This window comes from Carcharhinus amblyrhynchos, chromosome 25 (genome assembly GCF_965287045.1).
Source record: "Carcharhinus amblyrhynchos chromosome 25, sCarAmb.v2.hapA, whole genome shotgun sequence".
NCBI classification, from domain to species: Eukaryota; Metazoa; Chordata; class Chondrichthyes; order Carcharhiniformes; family Carcharhinidae; genus Carcharhinus; species Carcharhinus amblyrhynchos.
Window position 1 is genome coordinate 14,413,397 of NC_137348.1, and position 22,306 is coordinate 14,435,702.

Below are 22,306 nucleotides of genomic sequence, written 5' to 3' on the forward strand. Positions count from 1 at the left end.
ATGAAACTTCTTTTCATTATTAGTTTTGTGGCTCTGTTTCGAAGCAGTAATGGGCAAGAACGCACGTAAGCACTTTATTTTAAAGTACTTTCAGAAATTATTCTTATGGCATGAATAATGTGCTTCTCCAAGATAGAAAATAGGATTTTCGATGAAACAGATATTTTGCTGCACTGCTTTCTCTATACAATTTTGTAGGTGGGCGGAATGGTGGTACAGTGGTTAGCACTGCTGCCTCATAGCACCAGGGACCCGGGTTTGATTCCCGGCTTAGGTCACTGTCTGTGTGAAGTTTGCACGTCCTCCCGCATCTGTGTGGGTTTCCTCCGGGTGCTCCAGTTTCCTCCCACTGTCCAAAGATGTGCGGATTAGGTGGATTGGCCATGCTAAATTGCACCTTAGAGTCAGGGACTAGCTACGGTAAATGCATGGGATCATGAGGATAGGGCCTGGGTGGGATTGTGGTTGGTGCAGACTTGATGGGCCAAATGGCCTCTTTCTGCACTGTATGATTCTATGATTCTGATGTTTAATGTCAAGTGCCTTGCTGCTTCAATAGTATTGGCATTAGTTTTTGGTCATAATTTTTTTGTTATGTATGTATAAACTTCAAACCTAAATTTCTTACGGTTCTTTAGCAGTAAGAAAGCACTTTTCAAATCCAGTCACGTTTCATTTTTGTTTGAAAACAACAAAATTACTTGAGCAATTGTGTAGGTCATGAAACAGAATGAAGCTGTAAGATTAGCTGTGTTCTGAAATGTAAAAATCTTTTTCTTCAGTTTTTTTGATTCATGTTTATCAATCTGGACAGATTGACCCACTGTGTAAATATGGAAAGATCTTTAAGATTTGTTAATCTAAGAATGTCACAGTAGAATTCAGTATGCTAATATTCTTTAGTAGATATAAAGTTATATTTTTAAATGTTAATCTTTTTGGAGCACATTTCAGCTGTCGTTTTTTTTCATAGATGTCCAATAAAATCCCAACCATAAAAAAAAACTTGGACATATTTTCTAAGTAAATTTGCTGAAATAAGGTGATACCATATCCATATATAGAATTCATCCCATATTGCCCATTAACCGATATGAGTATATTTGACTTGCTTCATAGTTTAATGTAATTTTTGGCATATTGTGTGACTGCTTAATTATATTTGCTAAACTCAACTTGCCTGTTGTTTCATAGGTACCTTGTTACAGCACCTAAGGTCTTTAGAGTGGGAGCAACTGAGACTGTGGTAGTTCAATCGTATGGATATACAAATTCATTACATGTTGCAATCATTCTAGAAAGCTATCCAGATAGATCAACGACCTTTGCAAAAGGAGGAGTTACAATAAATAAAGAAAATGGATTTCAAGGATCTTTGAAATTGACTGTAAGTCTTGTTTTTCAGATTTTGAATATTTGAAGAAAGCAATGACCAAACGTTTTGTGATATTTCTTTTGAATCCTATCAGAAAGAAGTGTTTGCATTTACATAGTGCTTTTCATGACCACAAGATATCTCAAATCATTTTACAGCGAATGAAATATTTGGCTATTGTAAGGTAAGTCAATTTGTGCACAGCAGACTCCTACAGCAATCAACGAGATAATGATTAGATAATCTCTTTTCGCTTGTGTTGATTGAGGGATAAATAATGGCCAGGAAACCAATATTTTTCTTCTCCTGCTTTTCTTTGGAATAATGCCATGGGATCTTTTACATCCACCTGAGATGACAGAAAAGACCTTGGTTTATCGCCTCATCTAAAAGACATGTTATGACTACCGTAGATGTTTATTGTTGAACAAACCAAATCCCAGAGAGAAACTTGCCATACAGATCATAACCTTTTTTTGTATTCTGAAAATGAGAAGAAATTTCCTGATCTCAGCAGCATGGAATTCTGATACCATTTTTGGAGTTTTAAAAACTAAAAGATTTATTAATGTGAAAAAAAAATAAGCACACAAGATTATAGCTGCACAGTTGAAAGTCTTACAAAATATCCCCCAGAAGCATACCTATAAGTAAGTACCTTCCAGGCAACATTCCCTTCTAGATTTTTAACAATAAAAGTCCAGTAATATACACAAGGCAAAACTGCCGTTACTGTAATAAAGGTAGACTGCACAATTTCTCACTCTCTTCCACGCTGTTGTAGAAATCAAGAATACTCAGAAACAAAATGCTTTCTAAAGCCAAAGACTTTATTGGTTTTCTGAATGGCTGCTTCAGAATTTGCGCCATCTCTCAGCTGTTTCCAGGATTTCTTCCCCACACACAGCCATTACAACTCAGTTCAACAACTTTCCCAAGTATCCTTTTTCCCCTTGATCTTCAATTCCAATGTCCTCAGCATCTCTTTGAACCCAATATTCCACAATTTAAAAATCTTTCCTACTTTCCTTATTGCCTTCTCTTTCAGGTCGAATTAAATTTAATAACCCTGCCCTGTTTACTCATGAAACCTTTGAAAGGTGCATAAGCCTTATTCCCCTTTGAAACTTAACATCTGAAAAAAGTCCTTCTCTATCTCCGAATGCAACATTCACTCGACTATACTGTCCTTACAAATACGTGTATTTAGCATAACTACTCCTTTTCATCTCTCAATTCTCCAAGTCAAGCTGTCTCCTTTACTCTTTCCCCTGTTTATTTAAATCATTTCTACAAACATAGACTTCTTAACAGAATAACATAATATTCTCAAAATATACCCTCACAGTGCTCCCTCAGTACTGCATTGGAGTGTCAGCCTGGATTTTTGCGCTAAAGTCTTGAAGTGGACCTGATTCTAAAGAGCCTTGTGATTCAGAGGCAAGAGTGCTGTCAACTCAGTCTCAGCTGACCCTTACATATTATTACTTTTCATAGTTCAATCTCATACTATTTTATTATGACAATCTGAAGAATCTTAAATTCAGACAATAATCACCCAGAATTAAATTTGAGTAAAATAATTCAGACTAGTAGAATTTATGCATTCATTGAAGCAAATCACATGATGATTTCAAGGCATGTGTTGTTGCTACATTACCTATTGTGCCTATGTCACAAAGAAAACATTTGATTTGTTGTAACTTGTCTCCTCTCAAAGGCCACCTTTGTCCATCTCTTGATTTTTCTCTATACTAAACATTTGCAGCATGGTGGCACAGTGCTTAGCACTGCTGCCTCATAGCAGTAGGGGCCCAGAATAAATTCCGGCAGTGGGTCACTGTCTGTGTGGAGTTTGCATGTTCTCCGTGTCTGTGTGGGTTTCCTCCAGTGCTCTGGATTGTTCCCACAGTACAAAGACATTCCTGTTAGATGGACTGGCTATGGTAAATTGCCCCTAGGTATCCAAAGATGTGTAAGTTAGGTGGATTAGTGGGGTAAATTCATGGGAGTTATGGGGTTAGAGCATGCTAAAGATGCTCTGTCAGAGAGTTTGTGCAGATTCAGTGGGCTGAATGGCCTCCTTCTGCACTGAAGGGATTCTAAGATTTATGATTCTATGGTTCATTCCACCAGCCAAATGCTTTGATTATTTGTGATCCAAATATACAGATAATGGTATGCATAAACAAATGTACTGTTCTTACTATTTTTGTTTATATCATGCAAATTAGGATGTACTTGCCAGCATCAAGTAAGTAATTTCTTCTCAGTCCTCATGAATCTTTGAAATTCTCTACCCTAGAGCTCTGAGTAGGCTTAGCCATTGAATATATTAAAGCCTGAGATAAAGAGATCCATGAACTAAAGGGGAGTCATGGGCCAAGGGGACTAGGTAAGAGAGTGTTGAGGCCAAGATCAAGTCAGCCATAATCTTATTCAATGGAGGATCAGACTTGAGGAGTCATAATGCCTATTCCTGCTTCTATTTCTTATACTATTAACTGGTTAGGTTTAAAAGAAAACTGCAATAATGTTAAAATTAATTTTATTTTTAAAAAATGCCTGAGCTATGAACCTCAGTAGGGTTTGTCAATTAATGTTACACAAAAGTGAAATTAGAGTGCTACTTCTAGGTTCTATGCAGTCTCCAATCACTTGAGAATGTGGTGGAAGATACATGTGCATAATTCTGATGGAAATTGCCCTGAACACCATTGGATAAAGGAGAAATTTATCAGGTACCCAGCCACCACCAACAGCCTCCAGAGGAAACATGACATCAGTTTCAGTTAGCAAAAAACATTTGCCTCAGGGCTAGAAGGACATGCAGACATGCTACTAAGCGTGCTAGAAAAGGCACCATGAAGAAGGGAAAAATAGCTCTTGATAAGAATTCATATCCACTGAGGGTTTTGGAGCGCAATTCTCTTCACCTCGGCTTCAGCAAGGGCCAATGAATGAGAAATCTTTGATGAAAAGCTAGCAACTAATGCAATACCAAAATAGGACAAGGACAGTATTGCCTTGTTATTATCAAGGTGACCATGGTTCTTAACTTTTATGTATCTGGATCCTTGCACCCCAGACTGATGCTGGAGATAAAAGCAACATTTTGCATTACACTGTAGAGAGAAACAGATTCAACTTATTACCTTTTGTCAATGACAGGCAAGCAGAATGATCATGAGGATTTTCACAGATTGCATGCTTTCACATTGACTGTATATTCATTGCCTCGCATCCATTTCAGATAAACTACAATAATCTTACTGAGGCCAATTTTCCCTCACTGATCACCTGTTTATTTACAGTGGTAGTCGAGTGCTGTTTGACAGCTACAATGTGCAAATAAGCCCTGATTTATTGACTACTGGGTTGAGTGGAGCCAGGTGGTTTTAACACACTCCCTTAGGGGAACTCAAACTCAGTGTGATTCATAGGGAAATCTATTGATGATCCCCCATGGCCATCATTGCATAAACTCAGCAATTTTCATTAACTGTAAGTTAGTTGGTATGTGACCACATAGAGTTCATGGAGGAAAACAGTTACTCCTTCATTCTGCAGCAGCCCACTGTATTTGACCTAGCATGGCAAGTCATGAGTTCCTCAGGATAATACCCTAAACCCAACTATCTTTAAGTGTTCATCAATGATTCCCCCTCCATCATAAGGTCAGAAGTGGGACGTTTGCTGATGATTGCATAATTTTCAGCAGAATTCGTAACTCCTCAGATTCAGAAGCACTACATGCCTATGTGCAGCAAGACCTGAGCAACATTCAGGCTTGGGCTGATAAGTGGCGAGTTACATTGTTGTCACGGGTGCTGTGGTTTCTTCCCACAGTCCAAAGATGTGTGGGTTAAGTTGATTGATCATGCCAAATTAAACCTAATGTCAGGAGGGTTAGGTAGGGTAAATATATGGGGTTACGGGAATAGAGCCTGGGTGACGTTGTGGTTGGTACAGTCTTCATGGACTGACTGGCCTCCTTCTGTACTCTAGGGATTCTATGATTCACTTAATTTGTACCTCATCCACCACCTTCAAATCCCTACGTCACTGATGCATAGTGGCAGTAGTGTGTACAATCTGCAAGAGGTGCTGTAGCAACTTGCCAAGGCCCCTTAAACAGCATTTTCCAAATCCATTCCCTCTACCACTGGGAATGACGAGGGCAGCAGCTGCACAGGAACACCACTATCTGCAAGTTTTCCATCAAGTTACACACCATCCTGACTTGTACCAAATCATCATTCCTTCACTGTCGCTAGGTCATAATCCTAGAACTCCCTTCCTAACAGCACTGAGGATATACCTATACACCATGGAATGCACAGGCTCACTATCATCTTTGCTAGGGCAATTAAGGATTGGCAATAAATGCTGGTCTAGCCAGCAACGCCTACATACTGTAAAAAAAACTGCTGGCTATTGGGCACTGAGGGTTATCCACTCATAAATAGCTCTTGATTCCAATCCAGAATCCAAACACATGTGAATAACTGGTTTCCAATCAGAGCCAAGGTGCCACAAAGAACATTAAAGAACTTGCCATTATTATCCTCCAGCAAAATTTCTCCTGCCCAGATGGCTGTGAAGGAATTCTGCAACATTTAATTGAAATGAAGTAGTTTGCTACATGCATCACAACTTGGTCACTATGATGAAACAGGCCAGGTCTATCAGGTGAAAAGCCAATGAGCAGCAGCACAAAGAAGAAGAATTAAGGAGGAGGGAGTGCAACAGAAAGTGGAGAACCGCGAGTCTCTAACAAAGTCAATCCATATCTGCCCAAGATCAAATAATTCATGAGCATAAGAAGTAATCTCAGTCACACTTTCAGTTGAGGAGACTACAGGTGACTTTGGAGGGAGCCTTGACCCCCTCTAGGCCCAGAAGGCTTGTCTTCACACTGCATCATTTCAGACTGGGTTGGCTGTGAGGCAGTAGCAACGGCAAAGTGGCAAGGGCAGGAGCAGGAATTCTGTTATCCTGAGAGAAGGTGGCAACGGAAGGCCCACGGGGGCTATGCCGCGATGAGTAGGAGGGCCGCTGCGGTGAGCACGGAAGCCTAGGGCATGAGCCCGGGTGGAGCCGCCGCTGGTGCAGATCTTGGTGGTAGTAGCAAATATTCACCCTTCCATGGTGGCACTGCCACTCTTCTGATGTGACCCCTCAGCAATCCTGTTGGATTGATAAACTGTTGCAACTCATTGAAAGAACCTTTTAACATTGGTATCTCAGGTCCTAACTGAATGTATCCTTCAATCAACATCACTTAAAACTATCTGGATCATTATCACATTATTATTTGTGGGAGCTTCTGTGCACAAAGTAGCTACCGTATGTTTCCTAGATTATTCTACATAGATACAAGTCATTTTTATGACCTCAGCCATCTGAGTTTGCAAGGAAACAGGCTGAGTTTCCACTGCAGCACTCAGACCTTTGATAGAAGCTATTTGTGGTGTAGTGAAGGCCTTGACGTTGGTTTCAGACACTGTGTCATGGTGGATTCCACAGGTGACCTATCAGGAATAATCTCAATTCCACCTTTTTACTTCTAAAACTATCTGTTCTATCCTGCAAAAGATGGGCTGTAAGATCTGCACAAAGCCTTGTGTCCAGTTGATGCCAGACTCCTCCATGTTGCTTACTGTTGACTGCAGGCTTTATACAAAGAACAAAGAACAACACAGCACAGGAAACAGGCCCTTATGGCAGGCTTTTCAGTATGTCCACCAGTCTTCTTATGTAGCCTGACCTCATTTGACTCCTTTGAGCAGATCTAATGTGCAACCTCACCTTCCAGTGAGCTTATATCTGTGCTATCCTTTCCTCCCTTTCTGGTCCCTGTGCAGTTGTGTTTGGTGTCTCACCATGTCAGATCCCTCCTCTATCATAGTCTCTAAAATACATGTAGAATCAAATTCTGAGCAGGTGCTTGCAAATTTAAGATTGGGGAACAACGCATTGTCATCTTCACACTCTTCTTCTTCCTCTGTTGATTGCGAAGGTCTCAATTTTTATGTACCTGAAGTGAAAAAGGGCTAACAGTTTGATTGTGGTGACGGGAAAAGAGAAAGTAATAAGTATGTGCTTACATAATCTGCTGCTTGTGAATCAGTTTGGAACCAGGTTTCTTTATGATGTAAACTCTTTCAATTATTAAACCTTTCATTTTTGTGAAATCCTGAAGAACACAATAATCAAACTTTAAAGTGCATCACATCTTGAAAATGTTTCTACACTACGTTGTGCATTATCAAATGTTAAAATTTTGGATAAAAGTTGAAATAATATTAATCAGAAGAAACGATTGCATGCCTGCAAACATAAATCCACTTTGTTTTTAAAAAACAGATCTTGCCAAAAGATTTACCTAGAAAAATAAATGAAAAGCAATATGTGTACTTACAAGCAACTTCTACAGATTTTCACCATGAGGAAAAAGTGCCAGTGTCTTACCAGAATGGATTGCTCTTTGTCCAGACTGACAAACCTGTCTATAGTCCTGATCAGCCAGGTACAAGTCTTAGTCTCAATTTTTCAACTGCAAAATTCTCCCTTCAGCCAGACAAATGTCATGTTCCACAGTGAAGCTTCATGCCTTATTTCATTCAAACTCTTCAGTAGACTCCTGCCCATAATATCTGTGATAACTTTTCACCTGTGTTCCCTGGATAGTAATTATTGGAGTGCATTCTGTGCTTTTTATGTAGACTGACTGGTTTGCATTTTGTTGATTTTAGATTGGTCCAAGTGGGCCCCTCTGGATGGGTGGAAACACAAGGGGAACAGATAAAGGATTTTATATCTTTAAAAGAAAGAATGATGAGCAGGCACCAGATTTTCATAAGAACATAAGAAATAGGAGCAGGAGTACGCCATCTAGCCCTTCGAGCCTGCCCCGCCATTCAATAAGATCATGGCTGATCTGTCTTGGCTCAGTTCCACATTCCCGCCCTCTCCCCATAACCCTTAATCCCCTCTCTTATCAAAAACCCATCAACCCGTGTCTTAAAAATATTTAGGGAGGTAGCCTCCACCACTTCAACGGGCAGAGAATTCCAGAGATTCACCACCCTTTGAGTGAAGAAGTTCTTCCTCAACTCCGTTCTAAACTGCCCCTCCTTTATCTTGAGGCTGTGCCCCCTAGTCCTACTGTCCTTTCTGAGCAGGAAGAGTCTCTCCACCTCTATCCTATCCATCCCATTCATCATCTTATATGTCTCAATGAGATCTCCCCTCATTCTTCTAAACTCTAACGAGTACAAGCCTAGTTTATTCAGCCTCTCCTCATAGCTCAACCCCCTCAACTCCGGCATCAGCCTAGTAAACCTCCTCTGCACTCCCTCCAAGGCCAAAATATCCTTGCGTAAGTACGGCGCCCAAAACTGCACACAGTACTCCAGCTGCGGCCTCACCAATGCCCTATACAGCCGCAGCAAGACCTCCCTACTTTTATATTCAATCCCCCTCGCTATGAAGGCCAGCATCCCATTAGCCTTCCTGACCACCTGCTGCACCTGCAGGCTGGGTTTTTGCGACTCATGCACAAGGACCCCGAGGTCCCTCTGCACCGTCGCCTGCTGCAGTTTTTTGCCACATAAGTAATAATCCTTCCTACCATTATTCCTACCAAAGTGGACCACCTCGCACTTGCCAACATTAAATTCCATTTGCCATTTCCTGGCCCATTCGCCCAGCCTATCTAGGTCCTTCTGCAGACTCTCCACACCCTCCGCGCAATTTGCCGTTCCACCAATCTTGGTGTCATCAGCAAATTTCGACGCCATACACTCGGTTCCCTCCTCCAGATCATCTAGATAAATGGTAAATAGCTGAGGCCCCAGCACCGACCCCTGGGGCACTCCACTAGTCACCAACCGCCAATCCGAATAGCACCCATTGACCCCCCACTCTCTGCCTCCTATTTGACAACCAATCCTCTATCTACGCTAACACCCTACCCCCAACTCCATGCCCCCTTACCTTCTGCAATAACCTCTTGTGAGGTACCTTGTCGAACGCCTTCTGAAAATCAAGAAAGACCACATCCACCGGCTCTCCTCAATCCACCGCCCTAGACACATCCTCATAGAACTCCAGTAAATTTGTCAGACACAACTTCCCTTTAACGAAACTGTGCTGCATCTGCTCTATCAAGCAATTCCCCTCAAGATGCCTCACTATTTCCTCCTTGATGACGGTTCTAACATTTTACCTACAACAGACGTTAAACTAACCAGCCTATAATTCCCTGCCTTTTGCCTGGCACCCTTCTTAAACAACGGCGTAACATTAGCCGTTTTCAATCTTCCGGCACTTCCCCGGAATCCAGCGACGTTTGGAAAATAACCACCAAGGCAACCACTATCACCTCCGCCATTTCTTTCAGAACCCTCGGATGCATTCCATCTGGTCCTGGGGACTTGTCCACAATCAGTCCCTCCAGTCTGTCGAGCACCGCCTCTCTAGTAACAATAATGTCATTGAGACCCTCCAGTCCTACCACCTTTCCATCTCTAACACCCAGCAAATTATTCACGTCCTCCTCCGTGAAGACCGAAACAAAAAAGTTATTCAAGACCTCAGCCATATCCCCATCCCCTACCACTAAGTCCCCCTTCTCATCCTCTAAGGGTCCAACGTTCACCCTAGCCAGCCTCTTCCTTTTTATATATTTATAAAAACTCTTGCTATCCTTTTTTATATTAAGCGCTAGCCCAGCTTCGTAGTTTCTCCTACCCTTCTTTATCAAATTCTTTGTCAGTCTTTGTTGACATTTAAACCTCTCCCAATCCTCTTCTTGCCCACTACTCTTAGCTACTCTAAACGCCTCCGCTTTTAGTTTAACATTTTCCTTCACCTCCTTCATTATCCACGGCTTTTCCAGCTGCATGAAGTTGGAAGATGCTAAAGATCTGTCTCCAACAGCACAGGCACCTAACTGCACTATACCCCATATAAGTGGGATCACTTTGGAAGGGCACTGTTGGTTGCAATGCAAGTGCAACTGCCCATCTGTAGATTTTTGGAATCATAGTTCTAGTTCATTTCATTTCAGGGAGCTCTAGATGAGCACCAAAAAAGGAGAGTGAAGAATCTTGGCAGTAGAATCAGGAAAATTTCACAATATACAGTAATTGTTAAACTTGAAAACTGCAAGCTTTTTATTTGTTTTCATTCCAATATTGCCTTTCTCTTTTTTACCTGCAGTGAAATTTCGCATTTATTCTCTGAATGAGGAACTCAAACCAGCCAGAAGACCAGTGGCTATTACTTTTAAGGTGAATTATTTAAAATTAGAGAATAACTATAGTATTGAGGTTGATTTAAAAAATCATGACCTATTGGTGGACAGCATATATTAGGATATATTGAAAATCTGTGCCCTTCATAAAACATTATTTTAAAGTTGCCTTTTGAAAAGAATTTTATGAAAACATATCTAAATCTTGAAGAACAAAATCAAATTAAAACAATTGTGTTTGTTCTGCAAATAAGGATCCAGAGGGAGTAAAAGTGGACTATTCTGAATATGAAGATGTCACTGGAGTAATTTCAGTACCTGACTTCAAGATTCCATCTAATCCCAAGTAAATTGTTATTGTTATTGCTGTTAATCAATATACAGAAGATACGGATTATATATTATCAAGTTTATTTTCCTGGGAATTTGTTTTCCTATTAATGAATAGTGCTCTGTCAATTTTAATTTAAGAATATTTTGATGGCAAACTGCTAGTCTAAACAAGGCTTGGGGTCTTTCATGTTAATCAGAAAGAAAATGAGAAAAATTACACTTCTGTAATGGAATGTATTGTTTAGAAGGCCAGGTATGTTTTTAAATGTCATGTTGGTGGTTTAGCATAAAATATAGTAAAGTTCCATTTTATAGTTCACAAAATGATCTCTGATCCCTGGAATGAAGAGCTTGTCGTATAAGGAACGGTTGAGGACTCTGGATCTGCATTCGTTGGAGTTTAGAAGGATGAGGGATCTTATTGAAACTTACAGGATACTGTGAGGCTTGGATAGAGTGGACATGGAGAGGATGTTTCCACTAGTAGGAAAAACAAGAACCAGAGGGCACAACCTCAAGCTAAAGGGACGATCCTTTAAAACAGAGATGTTTCTTCAGCCAGAGAGTGGTGAATCTGTGGAATATTTGCCGCAGAAGGCTGTGGAGGCCAAGTTATTGAATGTATTTGAGACAGAGATAGATAGATTCTTGATTAATAAGGGGATCACGGGTTATAGGGAAAAGGCAGGAGAATGGAGATGTGAAAAATATCAGCTATGATTGAATGGCGGAGCAGACTTGATAGGCCGAGTGGCCTAATTCTGTTCCTATGTCTCATGGTCTTATAACTGAGGTAAAAGATATTAATGGTGCGAAGTTGAATAAATATCTGCTGTATGCAAGCAGTATAGTTATTGATGGACACTACAAAATTGTTATTACATTTTTAAATTACAGTGATTTTTTTTCAGATATGGTTTGTGGAAAATAGAAGCTTTATACAAAAATGATTTCTCAACATCTACTTCAACACAGTTTGAGATCAAAGAATATGGTAGGTCAGTACTTAATATTCCAACGCAAGAATGGGCAAACAAGTGTGAATTATTATTATTATTTTTGACTTGTGAATAGCTTCAGTTACAAGTGGCTTATGTATTAAAGGACTGCTTTAAAATGGAAACAAATTGTAGCAAATCACATGTAAACATCTCTTGGATTCATACATAATATCAAATGGCCTTTGATAATTAGAGTTCAATACAGAGAGATATCAAAAGTTCATGGTTACTGCGCAGCAGGTGGCTTTACTGGAACTCGGACAGATATTCTCTGCTTGTGATAAGGAATGTTTTACTTCAAAAGGCATTCTGTTTTACTGAAATAAAATACCAATATTATTAGCAGAAAATAACATTTCTTCTATCAGATGATGCCATATAGTAAATTTTATCTGTGGTAAGACACAAGCTCCCAATAAATCAGAGAAAAAGTACTGAATAGGAATATAGTCACTAATGAGTAAAGTCAAGAGGTTAAGGAACATAGAAGTGTTTGCTGACTAGGAAATCAGTCATTTTTCTAAAATCAATAAAGCTATTTATTCTGCTTTAGTGTAATATATATGGTTAATTATCATACTAATTTCAGAAATGATGCAAGAGTAAATGCCCTTGATATCAAGACCACATTTGACCAAGTATGGCATCAAGGAGCCCTAGCAAAATTGTAGTCAATGGGAATCAGGGGGAAAACTCTCTGCTGGTTGGACTCATACCTAGCACAAAGGAATAGGGATGTGATTGTTGGAAGTCAGTTATCTCAGCTCCAAAACACTGCTGCAGGAGTTACTCAGTGGTGCGTCTACGATCCAACCATCTTCAGCTGCTTCACCAATGACCTTCCTTCCATCATGAAGTCAGAAGTGGGGATGTTCGCTGATGATTGCACAATGTTCTGCACCATTTGTGACTCTTCAGAGAAGGATCTAACCTTCGTCCCATTACATTCAACGGCATTGGCATCACTGAATCCCCACTATCAACATTCACAGGGTCACCATTGACCAGAAACTCAACTGGAGTAGCAGTATAAATACTGTGGCCTCAAGAGCAGGTCAGAGGCTAGGAATCCTGCAGTGAGTAAGTCACTTCCTGACTCCCCAGAACCTGTCCACAAGCTATAAGGCACCAGTCAGGAGTGTGGTGGAATACTCTCTCCTTGCCTAAATGAATGCAGCACCATTGGTGCCCAAGTAACTTGACCATCCAGCAAGAAGCAGCCCACTTGATTGGCGCTCCATCCACAGACATTCACTCTCTCCACTGCTGATGAACAAGTGGCGGTAGTGTATGCTTTCTACAAGATTTACTGTAGGAACTCAACCAGGCTCCTTAGACAGCACCTTCTCAACCCAAAAATGCTACCATCAAAAAGGACAAGGGCATCACTTGCAGGAGAATAGCATCACTTGCAAGTTTCATCCAAGTCACTCACCAATCTGGCTTGGAAATATGTCAATAAGAAGTCTCACAATACCAGGTTATAGTCCAACCATTTATTTGATAGTAATCCCACAAGCTTTCGGAAACAGTGTTCCTTCGTCAGGTGTGTGGAAGGTTCTGATCAGAGGAGGGCATATAAAGTCACACATAGTTTCCAGAATACTGATAAGAATGCAAGTCTTTACAGCTAACCTGCTATTCAAGACCTAAAGATGCAGACAATGTGAGTAGAGATAGCATTAGCATAGGTTAAAGAGATGCGTATTGTCTCCAGACAGGACAGTAAGTGAGATTTTACAAGCCCAGGCAAGTCTTGGGGGTTATAGATAGTGCGACATGAACCCAGGATCCCAGTTGAGATCATATGTGCAGAACTTGGCTATCAGTCTCTGCTCAGCGACTCTGTGCTGTCGTGTGTCGTGAAGCCGCTTTGGAAAACACTTACCCGAAGATCAGAGACCGAATCAGCAGTCACGGGCATTCGGTGTTTACCCCAGTACAATGCCGGCATCTCTACATCTTGGAAATATGTCACCATTCTTTCACTGTGCTGGATCAAAATCCTGGAACTCCCCACCCTAATAACATTGTGGATATATCTCCAACATATGGCCTGCATCGGTTCAAGAAGGTAGTTCACTACCACTTTCTCAAGGATAATTAAGGATGGACACTGGCTTAGCCAGTGAACCCCACATCCCTTGAATGAATATTTTAAAAATCCCATTACAAAATATTAACTTTAACCAGTGAAAAGAATTGCAAAATCAACTTTTTATGGATTTTGTATTCAGTACATCAAGTTAGCTTCTTCTGCATATTTTTTAATTGATTGCAGAACTCTGTAATACTAATTTAGAGTATGTAACAATTCTGTAAGAAAAAAGGTTTAATGTTGTTGCAACAAACAGCTGAGTTTGTTGTGTTTTTATAAAATATGGGTGCAATTCTCCCAAAAAAATTCTAAAGTCCAATGAAAACTGAAGTAAACACTTTTTTTTCAGTGGTACTTCAGAGGAGAATCTCCCACATTCTGCACTACAGAGTGTGCACTAGCCTGATTCACTCCAAAATTCAGTGAGCTGGGCTTATTCCCATTGGAGAGGCCAGCAGCGTAGCACTGAGTGGGCCACTGCGCATGTGTCAATCAGTCTTCATTAAGATCAGGACATGCATAGTGGCCCCTTGTCTGCTGGTTTCCTGATTGCTGGCCAGGTCGATCACAGACCAGCCCTGTGTCCCCGCAACACTGGCCCTCTCTCTCTCTCACACACACACACACACACACACACACACACACACACACACACACACACACACCAGCCTGATTGCCCCTGGAACATTCCCGGATCTAGCAACGACCGCCCCAGGCTGCCCCAACCTCCAGCACCCCTCCAGTTATTCACCCCCTCTCTACTGGCACCCCTGAACCCCCGCAGCAGGCTTATCCCACCCCTGATTGTTCGTTTCCCTCCCCCATCGATCCTGCCTTCAGAGTGGCAGCAGGACCACTCCACAGGCCCTGTCTCTAGGCCCTGCCCCCAGTGGGCAATGCCAAGGTACCCCTTGGGGATTGGCACTTTGCCCCTTGGGCAGTGCTGGCATTGCCAGGGGTTCCGAAAGCTTGGGGTGTTTGCTACAAATAAATTTGTTGGACTTTAAGCTGGTGTTGTGAGATTGCTTTCTGTTTTACCCCAGTCCAATGTCGGCATCTCCACATCATGACTGCCAGGGGGCCCAGACTGGCATTGCTGGGGTGCCCAACCCTCTGGGGTGCCCCGATTGCCCCCCTTCACACCAGCAATGTTGAGCCACCAGCTCCCTGAAAGTGGGGACCTAATGTAAACCCCGCTGAAATGAAATAATTGGGGAGGGGGTAGTGGAGAGAGGCTACTGGGCCTGCTACCAGGCCTGGAGTCTTCAGTCCTGGGCTTACGAATTATATTTAAAATATATAGAGTCGTAAAGGTTTACAGCATGGAAACAGGCCCTTTGGCCCAACTGGTCCATGCCATCCTTTTTTTTTTAAACCCCTAAGCTAATTCAAATTGCCTGCTTTTGGCTCATATCCCTCTATACCCATTGTACCCATGTAACTATCTAAATGCTTTTTAAAAGATAAAATTGTACCTGCCTCTACTACTACCTCTGGCAGCTTGTTCCAGACAGTCACCACCCTCTGTGTGAAAAATGTTAAGCCCTCTTTAAATAACTTCTGTGCCTCCCTGCAGATTCCCGGTGTGGAGCTGACACAGCTGGAAATCCAGCACTGGGAGACGCTATGGAGGCAGGATGCCCAGTGTAGATCCCACAGATTGGGTCCCTCATAAATCTCCTGGTCCACGGTGCTGATTTTTTAGCACAGTGGGATGGGCGAATCTTAGCCCTTGAGCTTATTTGCTATTTACATACTTATTAAAGATCAGACAGATTATAGCAGTCTTACAATGTTGCCGAGCTTGGAAAAATGATTGCGCTTTTTGCTGATTGCATACAGAGTGATATAAAGACTGAATCGCATCATACATTACATCATTTCTTTTCCAGTAATGTATTCAGATTCATGCTCATATCCTTAAAGGACAATTGAGTGATGTTCTTAATTCATCACCCCTACTTTTATTCGTTCACCCTAGTTTGATACAGAGAAGCGCAAAGCAGAAATAAAAGGTAATTTTTTAAAGAAGTAATGCGGATGCTGGAAATCCAAAACAGAAACAAAATTGCTGGAAATAAGGGTGGCATGGTGGCACAGTAGTTAACACTACTGTTTCACAGCACCAAAGACCTGGATTTGATTCCAGCCTCAGGTGATTGTCTATGCGTGAGTAAAGAGAAAATTAAAGAAACCAATAAGGGTTTGATTGCGTGTTGGTAATAGTTAGCATATTAGTTATTGGTCCAGTGTTTCATAGTAAAGTACAATGTTTTAATTCCTATTTCAAATTGGATTATACCATTTAAGAAGCTGAGATAAATTGTATATCTGTTACCAATTTTAACAGAATTAGAAACATTATTGTTACTCTACCAAATTGCAAATCTTATTCACAACACTGAAATGGACTGGAGCAGTTCAAGCTCACCACCATCTTCCCAAGGGCAATTAGGGATGGGCAGTAAAAGTGCTGGCAGCCAGCAACACCCACATCCTATGAAAGAATTAAAAAAAGAAAGAATGCTTAAAGAAGTAATTTAAAAATCAGATCAAATGACCAAAATGGCTAGATATATGAACAAACTTGTGGAAAATGAATTTTTCTCAATTTGACGCTTTGTGGCTAATGGGTTATGTAAGCCCTTCAGAACATTATTTGATGGAAAACTATTCATATTTTTACAGTATTATCAACCTTTCAAATCTCTATCAAGCCAGAAAAAAACTACATTTCCTTTAAAGAATTTGAAAGATTTACCATAACTGTAACAGCAAGGTAATTATTGACTAATGCATCTACCCTTTATAGTTATATTGAGTTGTACTTTTAGCTTCTATAAAAAAAATCAGTTGTTTAAAATAGTTACAAAACATCAACAGGAGTAACAGCTAGACATTTGGACTGGTTTATATGAAGGCCATGTCATTTCTTTGACGATAATACCGTTAACACTTTGTCATACATTAGTTTCATATAGTATATTTACAGTGGCACTCACATAATTTTGTAAAAATGATGCGCTGGCATGAATAAAGTCATGCCGACTGGGTGGAAGATACATTGAGGACGGAAGCACCAATGTCAAACCCGCTAATGATATTATAATCATGCCTTTCCTGGGCATGAACCTGATCACATCATTGGGGTGGGAGGGAGAAGATCCCAAACCAAAATCTCACAGGCAAGAATTCCGTTTATGCCCCCTTGTGAGGTTTAGTAGCTATTACAGGATTTGAGAGCACAGCCGCTAAAAAGTGGCCCAAGTATATTGGAAGGCTTTAGTTGTTCTGTTTATTTGATTTAAAGCATTGCAATCTGGTAGGTGATGGTGCTGTCTTACTGTAGGAATGCTCAACCTTTCTGTATCTGAGATCCCCTCCTGTGTTTTAAAAAAATCCATAGATCACCAAAACACAACAGAAGTGTTCTTTTCTGCATAAAAATGAGTCCCCTTAAAATGACAGGATTGTCATTAAAAAATGATTCACTGGTGATCTTTAGGGCAAAAGTTTGTTTGAGAATCTGAACAGTTTTGCTAAGGATATTTTTGGTGATTTGAGAAATATCACTGTTGGAATTAATTTAGAAGTTCTTAAGAAAATACACTTCCAGTAATTGGCAAGACATAATTCTGAGATTCAAAAATGGGACTTTTCTGTTCACAAATGAAACCTTGAGGATCCCCAGTTGAGAATTCTTGTGTTATTGTGACATTGTAGGAATATCATTATTTTCTAGTTCATATAGGGTTTTGTTGATTATTGTTGGACTTACAGTACCATGGAAGTCAATTCAATTTTGTCAGTGTAACTCTGTTCTCATTTACATGAAATGCATGTATGTGTAGAACATCATTTTATTAGGTTCAAAATCAGTTAATTAAAATTTTTGTTTTTGAAAACAGGATTACTTCACTCCACAATAAACCTAATAATGTTTTGCAATTTTTGTAGCTACTTTTATAATAAAGCAATATCATCAGCATATATCTTTGTTCGTTTTGGAATTCTGGATAAAGATGGTAAAAAGCAACTAATGCCACAAGCAGCACAAATAGCTATGGTAAGAGAAAAAAACTATGATTAACATTTAATGTACATTTGCTACAATTTTTGATTTCTAATTTCAGGTTTGAGCTACTCATGTCACTTTTGTAAACTTGGACGTTATGGACAATCCTCAGTGGTTGTACTGTAATAACTATGAGGAACCTAGGACAGGTTGGTGAAGAGCAGGGTTCCTCATATTTAGCTCTGCAATGTGGGCTCACTATAAAGAAAATCAAATTGAGAGAGTTGCAGGGCAGAGAGGCATGAAAAGTAGTGTAGTAGAAAGACAAATGGTGTAACTTTCTATTCTGAAAACTGAATCCAGTGGCAGGCAGGAAGTTGGTGTGATTTCCACTGGGTGGCTGTGAAGGTGTGAGAGTGCCTTGCAGGTTCTTAGATTTGCAGCCATACTGTGGATGAATAGGAATGAGTAACCCAAGCAATGTATGAAAACAATCTTTATTATTCAACTATTATTAATGATTTAAAGTAAATGAAAGATAACTTTATTAAAATAAGTTATTATACATACATTTGTATGTATATAGAAAGAAGGAAAGACAACTTTATATGCACATTTTACAAATGTTAACTCCAAATCAGTCTGTTCAAGACAGCTCCCCAAAATATTTAAACTAACCCAAATTGGTTTGTACATGACAGCTCCCCAATATGATGAAATTTTCTTTGGTTCATACATTACCAAGGCTGTGAATAATCTTGCATGGGAGTAAACACTCCAGTCAATTACTTTGTCAGTGGTCCTCCTTGGCCTTCTATAGTCGAGAGTGGTTGACTAATCCACTCCAGCTGCAGCCCCAAATGTTGAATGCTATGCCCCTTTAAATCCAATTTCTATATTCAGACTTTCTCAAAACAAGGCTGACGTGAGTTCTTATCAAATTCTCCTCACAGGCACTGCAGAGATTTACAGACTTTGCAGTATTCAAATTCTTTACCGTATTTTTTTGATGATGTCTCCCATCTACCATTAACCAGATTGTTTGTCCATTAATCCAATTCCATCTCTTGATTCCATACCACAGTTGACCACCCCAGATTCAAGATTATTATGGTTTGTAATAATGTATTGAAAAGCTCCACATTAGGTGGTCCTATTAACTGAATTGTTATTCCATTTTTACATTGCTAGCTGGTAACAGATTCACCATCTGCAATGTCACCCAGTGGGATATTGTATTACATCAGTTTAGAACAATTAAAACTTAGTTTTATTTGAATATTTGTTATAGTATTGGATTATAAAATTAGCAATCTTTGATTCTTTATCAGATGTTCAATGGAGAAGCAACTGTAGAGTTTAATGCGAAAGCTGCAACTGAAGTAATACAGCGTGATGGTATTGAAGATCTTAATGGAGACAGTTTGTACATTGGAGTAACAGTTAAAGATTCCTCAGGTACAAGATAATAATTCATAACTAAACAAATGAAAATTACTTATACCGACATATGTACTATAGAGCCGCTCAAATAAAAAAGAAAATTTGTTTGGCTGGGAAATAGTTAAAGTTTGATGTTGAGGTTAACAATCCATTTAGTGACTTCAGCTGATGCAGTGTGCATGGTAATGATATGCCACCAGGAATGGATCTCCTGGGCAAAAAATTAATTATGTAGGCAATGGTCTGACTTGGATGGCCACTGTCATAATTTGAACTGTTCCTCTTGTGTCAGTTGTAGAACAAGTGACCAAATCTTCCCTCATTCTCAAGTAGCTGAGAAATGTCCATGTTTTCCATGGAACGTTAAAACTTGATACTTCACATTTTGCATCAGTAGATTGTAGTTGTAGATCAGCAAGTTGTAGTTTTTGATGTTTGCATTCAACCAAGAGGGGCACTATTGAGAGATGGGGATGTTGTCAGTTTATAGGATGTGGAGAATGTATCAGCAGGGGCAACGGGATTTCAAACGGCTGGGTAGGAGTTTTTGAGGTCCTGCAGTCATGAGATTGCTTCATTACCTGTGCTGCTGGTGGTGTTCTTTGAAGAAAGTATTTTCCGTACAGACATTAGGAGGTTCAATGTGTGGCAACAGAGGAAGCCCCTTGCGCTGTATTGGTCTCAAAGTCCCAGGAGGTGGCTATGTTTCATGTTTGTGTGGTGCTGCCTGTGCCAGGTTGAGCAACAGTGCTCTGCTGTTGGGTAGATTAGGGCGATTGAAACAGTGTATAGCGAGAGAGGCAGCAAACTTTACCTGCTTAAGTCTGTTTCCAACTTGGAAACCTATGAACTACTGCTGCTGAGAAGGAAACCAAACCTTGGCCACCAGGTTCTGAGTCCAAGCAGTAAAAGCCCACTGGAAAATGAATTCTTTGAGAAATAATAGAACCAAGACACAGGACTAACAACATGAATACAGCAGTTCAACGTTGAAAGACAATCCTGAGCAAAGCATGAGCTGTTCACTCTTTGAAAGGATTATGGACATAGTCACCCTGCAAGAAACCCACCTCACTGACTACTTCAAATATCAAGCCCCATTCCAGGTACCAATGCATTGTATGCAGAGATAAGAAAACATATGGCATAGCCATCTATGTCAAGGAAAGTCTCACCATAGATGCAGAAGATCTAAAATCACACGATCCCCTCCTCCATCTCTATCAAAGTAGATAAACTGACTATTATAAATGTCTACAAGCCACCAAATGAACTTTGGCCAAACGTCATAATAAAGCCTGCAGCACACCCAACAATCTACATGGCTGACTCCAATAGCCAACATCACAATGTCAGACTGGGCCTCTATGTATGACCTAAAACTTTTGTACCACAGAAAGCAGCCTGGTACATTCCATTCTGCCAGATGGAAATAGAACTACTCACCAGATCTTTGATTCAAGCCCCATGACAGCTACAGTCAACAAGTAACATCCATCTTCTCCTACTCCCAACATCACCCAACCCTCACTTGCTTCAACTTCAAACGATCAGCCATAAGCTCAAGCCAAAACACTTGGAATCTGCTGATGAGCTACTGGGATCCCTATACCAGATACTTAGAAAACACCATTAATTGGGTCCCACTTCCCTGAAAACAACAATCGTTTTTCTCAAACAGCACTGAAGATACTTCTAAATCAAGAAATAGACTTTTTCTAAAATAAAAATCAAACTTTTAAAAATATTTTTCTAGAAGGAAAAATTGATCCAATTCCATCACGAATTATTGAAATGCGTGATTGACTAACATTGTGATGACAGTTCAAGGACTACATGACTATACAAGGATTTTGTGGGCAGCACGGTGGCACAGTGGTTAGCATTGCTGCCTCACAGTACCAGGGACCCAGACTTAATTCTGGCATCTGTTCGCTGTCTATGTTGAGTTTGCATGTTCTCCCTGTGTCTGCCTATGGGTTTCCTCCAGGTGCCCCGGTTTCCTCCCACACTCCAAAGATTTGGGGGTTAGATTGATTAGTCGTGCTAAATTGCCCTTTAGTGTTGGGGGATTAGCAGGGTAGATATGTGGGGTTACAGGGATAGGGCCTGGGTGGGATTGTTGTTGATGCTCGATAGGCTGAACGGCCTCCTTCTGCAGTGTAGGTGTTCTATGATGCTATTCTTTCTGTGGTTCTATGATTTTGGAGGTTCAAGAACTTGTCTTCAGTTAAAGAATGATCCATTTCTGCTATGAGAAGTTGAAAAAAAAATCCTGAGCTAATGGTTTGGAAGCACCATTGCCAGAAGAACTGCAGGGGTTAGTCCCCGGATCAACTTGGGATAGACTATAAATATATTCCCACATTCTCAAAACAAATAACTCAAATATTTGCTCTTCCCACATTTGCAGAATTGATCATATAACCTGAGACTATTCTGAAGTCAAATACAAACATTCCGAATGGCTGGATTTACTGTACTGTGCAATGGAACTCTAGAAAATTAAAGTAATATTTGTTTTTAATTAAGCAAGTCAGAAATAACACTTTTCTTTGTTTTTAATGCCAGCTGACATATCTGAAGATGCTGAACATACTGGAGTTATATTTACAGAATCACCATATACAATTAATTTGGTAGCAACTCCACTCTTCATAAAACCCAAACTGCCATACTACATCATAGTAAGTAAAAGGAGTATCATGAATTAGCTGCCTTTGATGGTGTATTTGCTTTTTCAGCATTCCTATGTATATAACATTGTTGCGAATACCAA

General features: G+C 40.2%; 1 protein-coding gene across 1 annotated transcript in view; it reads left to right on the plus strand.

The window, feature by feature from the left end:
- c5 (complement component 5) overlaps window positions 1-22,306 on the plus strand; it is a 119,171-nt gene continuing 96,865 nt past the window's right edge. Inside the window, exons 1-10 of the mRNA XM_080212460.1 lie at window positions 1-65; window positions 1,195-1,387; window positions 7,745-7,907; window positions 10,604-10,674; window positions 10,892-10,983; window positions 11,882-11,964; window positions 16,758-16,848; window positions 18,027-18,135; window positions 19,416-19,542; window positions 22,099-22,214. Coding sequence (XP_080068586.1) covers window positions 1-65; window positions 1,195-1,387; window positions 7,745-7,907; window positions 10,604-10,674; window positions 10,892-10,983; window positions 11,882-11,964; window positions 16,758-16,848; window positions 18,027-18,135; window positions 19,416-19,542; window positions 22,099-22,214 — 1,110 coding nt within the window. The remainder of the gene's footprint in view (window positions 66-1,194; window positions 1,388-7,744; window positions 7,908-10,603; window positions 10,675-10,891; window positions 10,984-11,881; window positions 11,965-16,757; window positions 16,849-18,026; window positions 18,136-19,415; window positions 19,543-22,098; window positions 22,215-22,306) is intronic.